Source organism: Myiozetetes cayanensis, unplaced genomic scaffold (genome assembly GCF_022539395.1).
Source record: "Myiozetetes cayanensis isolate MyiCay16 unplaced genomic scaffold, myiCay2020 scf2-11, whole genome shotgun sequence".
NCBI classification, from domain to species: domain Eukaryota; kingdom Metazoa; phylum Chordata; class Aves; order Passeriformes; family Tyrannidae; genus Myiozetetes; species Myiozetetes cayanensis.
This window is the reverse complement of record NW_026087411.1, coordinates 78,175,743-78,187,707: the sequence shown is the minus strand read 5'-3', so window position 1 is coordinate 78,187,707 and position 11,965 is coordinate 78,175,743. Positions and strand designations below refer to the sequence as shown.

General features: G+C 42.9%; 1 protein-coding gene across 1 annotated transcript; it reads left to right on the top strand.

Annotated features, from left to right (window-relative positions):
* Nucleotides 1-6,716: 6,716 nt before the first annotated feature.
* Nucleotides 6,717-8,282, top strand: GJA10 (gap junction protein alpha 10). The gene has a single exon (XM_050315711.1). The coding sequence runs from the start codon at nt 6,717-6,719 to the stop codon at nt 8,280-8,282; it is 1,566 nt and encodes a 521-aa protein (XP_050171668.1).
* The last annotated feature ends 3,683 nt before the right edge of the window (nt 8,283-11,965 follow it).

Sequence of the window (11,965 nt, the reverse complement as noted above, 5' to 3'; positions counted from 1 at the left end):
AGCTATTTCTATTAAGGCTTTTCTCTAATTGTCTTCACTCTAGAATCAGCTGCAGAATAATCTTTAGCAATTTGTCTTCATGAAGAGAGGCAGCAGTAATAAAGCATGCCAAGAAACAGGTTTAAGGATTTCTTAGAAGAATCTATTAAATCAGGCAGGGGCTGTTTCAGGAGCAAAATTGGCTTTGATGGGAAAGATGAATAAGTTTCAGTGGTGGCTGGCACAGCCTCTGCCATCAGAGTTTGAAAGCACTGTGCTGTGCCACCAAAAACAAACCCATATGAATCACAAGAGAGGATATGGGGAATTAAAGAAAATAGAGAAATACTGTAACGCAAAGGAATTTGCACAGCTCTTGTAAAACTAAAGGGCCTGTGGTTTGAATTTGTGAACTGGGACATAGTTGTCCATATTATTAAATTAATTATGTAATTAATTAAGTTTGTGATCTTCGATAATTAGTCCTGTCCAAAACTGCAGCTATCTTTCCTGGTCTAGACATCAGAAGGAGCAAGTTAGTACCTGTAGTAATAGTAATGTTCATCTGTAGTAAAATGGAAAAATGGGCAAGTTCAAGTGAGGTGACTTTTTTTAATAAGCCGAGGTGTTTCTAGACAGGGTACACTGTACATGGAGTGGTTTAAGCTAAAGGTGGTAAAATTCTGTAGTCTCATCCTGGCATTTCAGTATGCCTAGACCTGAATTCCTTTGGCTGCATCCTGTTGTCCAGCTCACTGTTCCACATCCATTGGCTTCAGAGTTTTATGATGGGTTCAGTGAGACAAGCAGAAAGCAAATATGCTTTAAGGTGGTTTTGACCCTGTACTGTTAACTATTGTGAATATCAGAAAAGTATAAGGAAATGCTACAGTTTTACAAGATTGCTACTGGTTCCCACATATATCCTTTTCTCATTTTCAGATCTGTGAATCCCTGACAAGAATATGAAAAGCTGCAATGCCATAAAAACTATTTGGACTTAATATTTTAAGCACTTATTTTGTATTAGCCACTACGTACAATTTTGAATCACAGAATATCCCAAGTTGGAAAGGATCCATGAGGAATCCTGCTCCTTGCCCAGCACAGGACAGCCCCAAGAATCCCATGATGTGTCTGAGAGTGTTGTCCAAATGCTTATTGAACTCTGTCAGGCTTGGTGGTGTGACCACTTCCCCGAGGAGCCTGTTCCAATGCCCAACCACCTCCTGAGTGAAGAACATTTTCCTAATATCCAGCCTAAACCTCCCCAACACAGCTTCATACCATTCCCTCAGGTTACCACACTGGTCACCACAGTGAAGAGATCAGTACCTTCCCCTCGTGAGGAAGCTGTCAGCTGTGATGAGGTCTCCTCCAGACTGAACAAATCAAGTGACCTCACTCTTCATAAGGCTTCCCCTTCCAACCCTTCACCATCCTCGTGGACCTCCTTTAGATACTGTCTAGTAGCTTAATGTCTTTTAAATATTGTGGTGCCTAAAACTGCACACAACATTCAAGGCCACATCAGTGCAGAGCAAAGCAAGACAAACACTTCCCTCAACCAGCTTGCAATGCTTTGCCTGATTCCTTCCAGGACAGAGCTGGCCCTCCTGGCTGCCAGGGCACTGCTGACTCATAATCAGCTTGCTGTCAAACAGAACCCACAGGTCCCTTTCTGTGGTGCTGCTCTCCAACTTCTTGTTCCCCAGTCTGTATGTACGTCCAGGGTTGCCCCATCCCCAGGTACAGAATCCTGCTGTCACAGGCAAGGTAGAGTAAATGCCCCTTACTGGATTTGCAAGCTAGGACTTACTGAAGAACCAGCAAAATTAGAGCTTTCACCCTCCTTGGTTGTGGCCAGCTCCTGCCCCAGCACTGTGTTTCCTGGGTCTCTACTTTCCATCAGGGAGGTCACTTGTGGTCCAGGAAGGTCAGGCATGAGGATATGCTGGTTCCCACTGTGCTGCTGCTCACTATTGCCTGTTCCAGGTGCCACTGGCCAAGCTCCCATCTCACTGATCTCCAGGATATTCCCTCCCAACATATCCACACATGCTGCCCACTGGCATTCACGCTGTAAGCTGATTTCACCTATGGCAGATGCTTATAGCAAGAGAGGGAGCAGAGGGGAAGGTGGAAGCTGTGGAAGCTACTGGAGATGTCAGGTCAACAACACCTTCTGGTGAGGCAGCACAGAGTGCCCAGGCCTGAGCCAAAGGTCCAAGACAGCTGAAGCAGCAAAGAAAAGCCTTAGGGACTTGGTGACCAGATTTGGAAAGAAGAGATATGAAAATGAAATGCCAGTGACAGGTACATGAGAGTATATGGATGAGAAAGGCTTGTGGGGGTCTGGATGTTTCAGATGAATATTAACACGTCTCTCAGGAGTAGAAAGTGTAGCCCTACTGCCCCTAAAACATTTGTAACATGTGCATAGACCACACATCTGCTGCATTAGGCTGAGACTAGAGGAAAGATGTGGTAGTGGCCTCATCTGCTGCAGGGCAAAGCTCTGAAGGCATATTCAAACGGGACTTTCAGGGAGACCAGTACAGCTTCTTCTTCGAGAGAAGGATGCAATGGTACATCAGTCAAAGATAATTCCAAAGAAGATGTGGGTCTACTGCCTTTGAGAACTGGAATTGGTTAGTGGCATTATCTTTAGGGGAAGAATCCAAAATGGAAATCAGTTATGTGCCTTATAAGAGGGAAGAAAAGGGCCAGAAATTCCAGAGCAAGAGAGGATAAAATGAATCTTTGGGATTCCCATAAAATTTAGATATGGGCAAGACTAGGTAGCAGAAGCTCTTAGTATCAGAATCTCAGCTCCTGTGGCCCTGATTTCCCACCAAATCCCATTTTGGCTTCTCACCTTTCTTTTTTTAAGCCTTGTCCCTCATAGATAACCGTTCTTAATGGCCTTGTGGGTGGCTCTTTAACCCAGCTGAAGAAGGGTTACTGTGCTGATAACCTGTGTTTCTAACTGAAGACTTGAGTCTCAGTTCCTGTGGCCTCCATTTTCAAAGACTCAGTCCAACACATCCTAAATTAACTCACCAGGCAACAGAGTATGAAATCGGACATGACCGATCGATCTTTGAGCATTGATTCAAAGCAAAACTAATGGAATGTAAAGAAAATGTAAGACTCTATTGTACTGTAAATGCTGACTATTTAGCCATTTTACAAATAAAATTTCATTTGGGAGCTGAATGGAAGTGTAAGGTTTGAAGAACTGACTAAAACAAGGCATAGGGACTTAACAAACTATTGACGTACAGATTGAGCCTTGGGGGAATGGCTTTGTTAGACGCCACTGACTAGAATAATTGCATGATAATTTTGGCTAGAGGCACCATCCAATCATCTGATGATTTTTAAACCGTGCATGAATAGTTTAGACAGAGCGATCTTGCCATCCAGCTACATAGAACTGAGAAGTCCATTCAACATCTATGCTTTGGCTCTTGGGGAAAAAAAGTGTCCGAGCATTATCAAAGAAAGGTCTCTGAGACACAACAAGCAGTGCTGCATGCTCCTTCTGCAATGCTCCAAGAGCACTAACCAAGGACTTTCTCCTAAGGTAAGTGGCAGAAAAATAATTCTTCCTAGGGCAGTATGGAGCAGGCAGGTCCCATCAGACTTGAAGCAATGCAAATTCAACCCTTAAGCATTTGCGTCTTAACATTTAACTTTTCCTGACAAAAACTCTGCTTTTTCCAACCACAGCTGATGAAAACCTGGCATAAATTTAGTATAGAAATTATTTGAATAATGGCAAATAATCAGATGAACTTTAAAGAAGAAACAAAACTGAGAAATAAAGAAATTTTGTCTGAATGAAATGTTAGATTTCCATCTGGTTCTAACCGATTACATGGATAAATTTTTATTGTTTGAAATAACCATATAAAACTGCTTGGGCAGTCACAAAGGTCATCAGATGGTATAAGAAATGTCTCAGGTATGTACTATCTGCACTAAAAATGGTGTGTTAGTCTACAATGATAATAGTCTAGAAGAGGCTGTAGTACTAGAGTACTAGAATTTCTAGTTTACTAATGGACTGAATATAATGACATCAGTCATATTTGAAATTGCTCTCTTACAGTAAACTAAAATTAGTCTATTGTATAGAATTCAGTTAAGACCAAGGAAGGGGAAAAAATGGAAAAATTTGAAGCATGTTGCTATGACAAGGTTGTAAAGCAGTTTGGACTGATTTCTTAGAAATGCTGGGTTTTGTGGCTTTAAATTAACTTCTTTAATTTATACACAATGTTCACTGTGTCTGTATTTGTACTGCATTTCTACCAGTGAGTTGAGGGAAAGTGACCTGGTATAATAGAGCAACTTAGAGGGTGAATTACACCACTCCTACAATTACTGTCCTCTGTAAGCTTTTATATAGGAAAGGTAAGGAAGGAGTTGTTTAAATACTGGTAGAAACAACTTAAGAAACAAACATCTGTAAAGCCAGAGTGATATGTTTATACTCGTCTCTTGCCCTGAAGGGTTACATTCACTTTCTCCTCCAAAACAGACAATGACAGTTCCTATTGCTAGAAGAATGTTAGCATTTCATCTTTGGGATTAACACAAGTCTCCTCTCCCGTTTTATTCCTGCATTTACATTTTAGATTCACACTTGGGTTTTTGTTGTTTGGTGTTAGGATTTTTTTGCTGAATCTATCGATTTCAGTGATGGATCAGCCATTTGCAAGGCAGCACATATACCCAAAGCTCCTTTGCTTAACTGTTGCATTGCCATCATTCAGTCACCTTTCAGGAGAGGCAAGTGTCACCCATTTGTACTCAGCCTCTTCAGTATTCTGGGTGTGGGAGCTTGCTCTATATAAACCTCTACTTTCCTCTTAACTGAAGATGAACTGTTCTGTATCAGCACTTCCAAGCTTGGAAAAACAACTTTGCCATGGCTACCTTGAGATGTAATATTTTCCAGCAAACCAATCGACAGATTAACATCTTCGCGCCCACCCAGATAATGACATTGCAATAATTTGATATCTGCTCTGAATAAAATCCATATGAAATCAGAAGAAAGATTTGATATTGTTATCTAAAAATGAGGAAAATAGACTACAATAATTCTTGCTGACTTTTTTTTCTCATATGTCTTATTTCAGTGATATACATGGGAGGGAATGAGTGAGGAAATAAGATACTACGTGTGTGTGTCACAGCACCTAAGAAATTACTTGACTAACGAGATTTCCTTAAGCAGTTATGTGTGTGAAAAAGAAAGTTGATTGTGAAAATTCACATTGCAGAGAAAAAACAAATACCAGACATATAATAATAAAATCTGTAGGATGCCTATGCTGAGAATGCTGGTTACAACAGGAAAACTTTACTTTCAGTATGGATAAATACAGCCTCAAAGCAGAATTGTACTACCTGAGATCATATAATAAACCATAACCAAGTCATATCTATAATGGTGATATCACCCAACTATGCTCTCATTTAAATTTGTGTAAGATTTTGGGCATGTCAACCACCCACTCTCAAAAAAAAAAAAAAAAAAAGGGTTAGAAATTGCACTTTACTAAATGTTGTAGTTTAGTGGAATTTGGGAAGTTTTGAAAGTACAGTAGCATAAAAAATTTAAGTGCAAACCCTGAGGTAGATATGATCCTGGATGCTTTATTTTATTTATTGCCAAATTAGAGAAAAAAAAAATCCAGGGACACAACACCAAATATGCAGTGTGTTCACAAATAAACAGTCAAATACTTCACATTTAAATTCCCTACATTACCTGAAGCTCCTAAATAGTTTCCAAAGCAGCAGCTTGGAGATCAAGCATCTGTATGTAGATCAATTTCCTAGTGAATCAAAGGGATCCTGGGAAATAGGTAGTTGAAAAGATCACTGCACATTCACAGCTAAAAACATCCATATCCCTCCACTGTATACTCCCTGATTTTTTTATCTTATATGTTGAAATTAATAATTAAGACAAAGTCTTGGTCATTCAGTAACACTTTATACATAAAGGTATTAATCGTAGAAGCACTTGTTTTATTTATATTATACTAGAACTGAGGCTACAAATGTACAGCTATGTGTAAATCAGCAATGTATTTGTAGTTTTAATAAGCTGAGAGAGAAACTTGTGAATCATTACCTTGGTAGATGGGAAGATATTGGATGGATGGTACTAATAATGCTACTACCTTGGGGTAAAAAGTGAAACTTTTTTTTTGTCACAGTTACAGGACACTTCTCAAAACTTTATCCAAGAAATTAAAGTCATGAGATTATATGTTATGGCAAAACTATGGCAAAGCCACAGTCAATGTGGAATGGAGTGGGTATAGAATTAAACTGTAGCTGGCAGAGGATTTGCAAATTGGGAAAGAAATTGTCTTTGTCTTCTTTTCTACTGGGAAGAAAATAGTGTAAAACTGTGGGGAACTACAAGCAGTGTGGCTTACAGCCGAAATCAATCTCTCTTAATCTTAAAACCATCTCATATTTGCATCTTTGATCAGTAATCATGAAGTCTGAATTAATTTGTAGACCCAGTAAGTAGAAAATAATTATGAACTTCTAAGAATTCTCTTGCTGTCAAAAGAATGTATGTGAAAGATCATTATTAAAAGGAAATGAAACAAAACAAACTTAAATGGGACATTTCCAAAAGGAAACCATCCTTGTATGAAAATACCTTTTTTGTTGTTTGTTTCAGAAATGAACTTCTGACCATGGGGGACTGGAACTTGTTGGGCAGCATCCTTGAAGAAGTGCACATCCACTCCACCATAGTTGGCAAAATCTGGCTCACAATCCTGTTCATATTCCGAATGCTGGTGCTGGGAGTGGCTGCTGAAGATGTCTGGGACGACGAGCAGTCCGAGTTCATCTGCAACACAGAGCAACCTGGCTGCAACAACATCTGTTATGACAAAGCCTTTCCCATCTCTTTGATCAGATACTGGGTTTTACAGATCATATTTGTCTCCTCCCCATCATTAGTGTACATGGGCCATGCACTGTATAGGTTAAGGGCACTTGAGAAAGAGCGACAGAACAGGAAAGCCCACCTGCGGGCTCAGCTGGAAGACCTGGAGCCCATGCTCGAGGAACACAGGAGAGTGGAGAGAGAACTGCGTAAGCTGGAGGAGCAGAAGAAAGTGAATAAGGCACCCCTGAGAGGGTCTCTGCTGCGCACCTATGTCCTACATATCCTGACCCGGTCGGTGGTTGAAGTGGGCTTTATGATAGGTCAGTATCTTTTATATGGGTTTCACATGTCCCCCCTTTACAAATGCACTCGGCCCCCATGCCCTAACACAGTGGATTGTTTTGTGTCCCGACCCACAGAGAAGACCATCTTTATGGTTTTCATGAACAGCATCGCCGCCGTCTCCCTCTTCCTCAACATCCTAGAAATCGCCCACCTGGGCTTCAAGAAGATCCAGAAGAGCCTCTGGGGGCAGCCGCAGTGGCCGGCAGGCCTCGCCGAGGAGGATCCCAGCCTGTACAACTCCAAGAAGAGCTCCGTGGTGCCGCCGCCGCCCTGCCTGGCCAGCAACGCGGCCCCGCCGCGCCCCGCGCCCGCCCCGCTCCCTCCACCGCCACCCGCGCCCGGCGCGCCCGGCCCGCCGCCGGCCCGGCAGCACCGCGGGCAGCTCCGGGGCACGCCGCCGCCCCGCCGCCGGCACCACGGACAGCACCAGCCCTCCTCCAGCAGCGACGAGGCGTCGCGGGCCGCCGCGCCGGGCGGCGGGGCAGGGGCGGCGGGGGCGGCCGCCGCCTCCAGCGCCCGTCGGACGCCCCGCAGGCACAGCCGGGTGAGCGCCTGCCGGGATCTGGATCTGGAGGAGCGCGGCGATTCCCCGGACAGCGGGCACTGCCCAGGCACGCGCAAGTCCAGCTTCCTGTCCCGCGTGCTCACCGGGAGCCGGGCGGGCAGCGACAGCGAGGGCACCGCGTCCCGCGGCGGCTCCGGGCCCGGCTCCGGCTCCCGCTCCGGCTCGGAGGGGAAGCGCCGCGAGGAGGGCGGGCCCAGCCCGCCGCCCGCCGCCAACACGGGACGCCGCGTGTCCATGGCAAGTAGCGCCCGGGAAAGCCCGCGGGAGGGGGGCGAAGGGGGAGCCCCGCACCCTGTCCCGGCCCGGGGGAGGAGGAGGGGCCGAGCCAGGGGGCAGGAAGGCTCGGGCAGGACTTCCAAGGCAGCCCCAGCGCCTCGCGGCCTCCCGGGCCGTGCCAAGCTCCCAAACGTTCAGGCTCCTTTCGCAGTGAAAGCAGAAACACCAGGGAATTCCTGAGTCCTGAGGAGCTCTAAGTCACCGAATCTCAGCTTATTTATACTCATTCCATCATCCCGATCAACTCGACCGGGACTGTGCCAGGGAAGTTTCCTCAGCTCCACCCCAGGCTGACACTGTAAGAAAGAGAAGTCTTGAATTCATTGAGTTCAATGACCCAACTTCTTTCAGCTTCAGGGACTTTGTCCCAGAGGTGACCACCAAGTTCAATGATTGTTCAATGAATAAATCAAAAGATATACATGTAACCCCCCCACCAAATAATTGCAATGCAGAGACAATGACTACAGAATTGCTTTTTCAGCAGCTGTTTCTCTTCTTTGTCCACATGCTCTAGGCTTGCTTACAGTCAGCGTTGATAAGATATAGTGCTTGCACTCAAGAATCAACAAGGCTTTCTTAAAATTCTGATTTTGTTTGAATTTTGATTGCCTCAAATCACAGGTTTTGTCCTCTGAGAGCATAGAGGCTCCTTGACAAATGCTTGCAAGCCCGTAAATATCTTTTTGAAGGGCATCTAATAAATAAGCTTACTTTACACAATGATCAAAGTCATAGATTCTATTAATTTTTTTTCCTCACTCTTCCTAAAAAAAACCAAACTCACCCTTTTTCCTAAATACAAAACAAACAAAACAGAACAACCAACTAACTTCCAATCTTCTGTGGCAAGAAACAGAAGGCACTGTTACACACTGCTCATCCAAAAACTGTTTGTGGGTTTTAGTTTTCATGGAGTTACGGTTTCTTCAATAAGCCAATCAGCATAAGCCATATTAAATTGTCACTTAGGTGCAATTTAACCCCTTTCCACTTCAATATTTCTAATACTGGGGGAGGGTTCAGAGTCTAATCTGTCGATCTACTGGTTTTTGATACTCAGAGAGAAGGCTCTTTGAAAAGGTGAAGTGCAGAAATTTATTCAAGCAGGACAGAATTTCAGTAGCACCCTGTTGAGAACTCACTGAAGTTGTTTGGTAGCTTTTCCTTTGTAATGACAATGACTTCCAGGGGAAATCTTCAGAGAAATACGGTCAGTTTGCAAAACAATGTCATTACTCTAGAAAGCAACACTGCTCTGGCATGCTGCCTTTGGGGATCATTGTGTACGGGACTGGTCCTGGCATTTTAAGATGTGACTCATGTAGGTATGCTACCTGGGTGTTTCCTGCTTACAGCACATGATATTTAAAAGTAAATGTGCTTCTAAACACAACTGAGTCAAGATTTTGGCAAATGCACTTTGGCATTGCTGCAGCATTTTATGAATATCGATTTCAATACAGAAATATGCTGGTGCGTCATAAATATGTTGAACCTGGGTATTAAAACTTGGATATTCTTATAATAGTCTGTATTCCCCAGTTCCTATATTAACTATTTAATTTTGGTTGTCAAAGGCAGTCAGCATTGGTTAGATTAGTTTTGATTTCCAGAAGACAATCATCATATATAAATGACAGAATCATAGAATGATTTGGGTTGGAAAGGACCTTAAAGATCATCTAGTTTCAACTATTAGACCTAAACAATCTATTAAATTCTGAGGACAGATCACCAAAACTGGACCTTCATTGCATCAGAAAAGCACACAGCAAAGCAAAAGTGGTGAGTCATTGCATGACATGAATGTCATTTCCAACTGCTTTCACTCCACCTGAACACAATGATAAGAGCATCACTGACTATACAGATGAACTAATTTCAATTTGATATGGAGCTAGGCTAAATAATGTTACAAAACTCTACATTGACAGGGGAACTCAGCAATGGTGTACAGCTGAAGACAGGCTATCTGCAAGTCTCCAAAACCTTTGTACTGAGGACCATATCTTTGAAGCGACAGCAAACAAATTGTTCACTGATAACTGTCTCCAAGCTAATCATTTCCAAGGCTCAGTTACAGGATTCATCTATATGGTATCTTATCTTCTAAGAAATATTGTGGGTACACACATAGTTCTGGCCTAAGGTTTGCATCTCTCATCACATTTTTACTTTTATTTAAGATGAGATACATCTATGGAGCAAAAGGGGACCGTCTACATGGTCATAGGCTGCCAGCCTCCCTTAGGTGAGCAGGCCTTAACTGGCAGCTTTTCACACACAACTCACTGAAAAGAGTGGAATGGAATTCAGTATAACTACAATCACAACTGACAGCTGGGAGCTGAATTCACAAACATTTGTAGGAATTAATGCTGCTGTCAATAGGATTCTGCACGCGAATGATAGTAGGAGAAAAACCCCTCATAATTTACACCAGTAAGGTCCTTGACTGGTGGATGATACATTTTTAACCCTGATAAGATTAACAGATGGGTGCAGTCAAAGGTCAGCATATGACTAGTACAGATACAATCCATGCTCTCTTGAAAATAGGCAGGGCCAGGAATTACAGCCTATAAAAAACACCTAGTTCTTGAAGCATTGCACTAAGGGGCATTGTCTCACAGCCTCTGCATGTAAGACTGTGTGAAGAAGCCATTGGGACCATTGATAAGTCTCCTCTTCTCTCTGGAGGGATGAAAATCACATCTGAGCATTCCAACTGAATGAAAGGGGCTTTACTTCCAAAGTCACCCTTTGCCAGAATCAAGCAGTCCCCTTTCTCATCCACTTTCTGCAAACCAAGGAACGATTGCAGAACATCAGAAAACTCAGTTGAGCATGACCACATCCTGACATTGCATCTTCAGAGTGTCACAGTGTCATCCCAATTCAACAGCTGAATGCAAACATTCCCACAAAAGATGGAGGCCATCTGGTATTTCATTGCTGGCTGCACTTGAAGTCTTTTGCTATCTCTGTCTCTTCCTGCCTTTCTGAAGCAGAAGATTCCAGTTGCATGCTAACTGAGCATGTCCAGCATGCTACCTGAGCATGTCCAGCATCAGTTCTTTTCTGTCTCTATGTGACAGTCTTCTAAAGAATTCTATTGCATGCTCTAAAGCCTATGAGGTTTAATTTGGTTAACTGGGATTGTGAGTATTTACATTAGATTGCCATCATCTTTCAGATGATTTGGAATTAATTCTTACATTTGCAACCCATGAGTAAGCCTGTTAAGAGAACTACTATGCTAGTCCTCTTGCTAGGTACCAAAGGGTACCAAGAAGATGGGGGGCTTGACATTATCTAGTGGTTGTATTTCTTCATGAAGCCATGAGTTCTTAAATCAAGTTCTTAAATCACAAAAAAAAAAAAAAAAAAAAAATTGGAAGTCATCAGAAGACGTATAATGTTCTTAGCAACCAAAATTTTCAGAATCAAGATTTTCAGAAAGAATTAGGCATTTTAGGCACGACAGATTTTTGTTTTTTCAAGAAGTGCTGCATTTTCCCCACACACTCCTCCAGAGAGACCTGTGCTTTCAGTATCATTTCTTTAAGTGTATATTTTTGGCTACAAAGTAACCTAAGTATCTTTAAGAGTAAGGCCCCCTGCTGGTGGTGAATGAGATGAACGAAGCTGATAATGAAGCAAGTGGCAACGCTGAACTCAGAGCTTGCCAAATCAGTCCGAGATAGGGCTGCTGATTTTACTTGTTTGCAGAAAAGAAAGTCTCGGGGACTGAAATCCTGGCTCTGCTGAAGTTGGGAAAATTTTACAGTTCACTAGGTTTGCTTTCCTTCACTGCATTGCTTTTTTATTCCTCTGTGTTGTTCAGTTCTTTTTCTGCT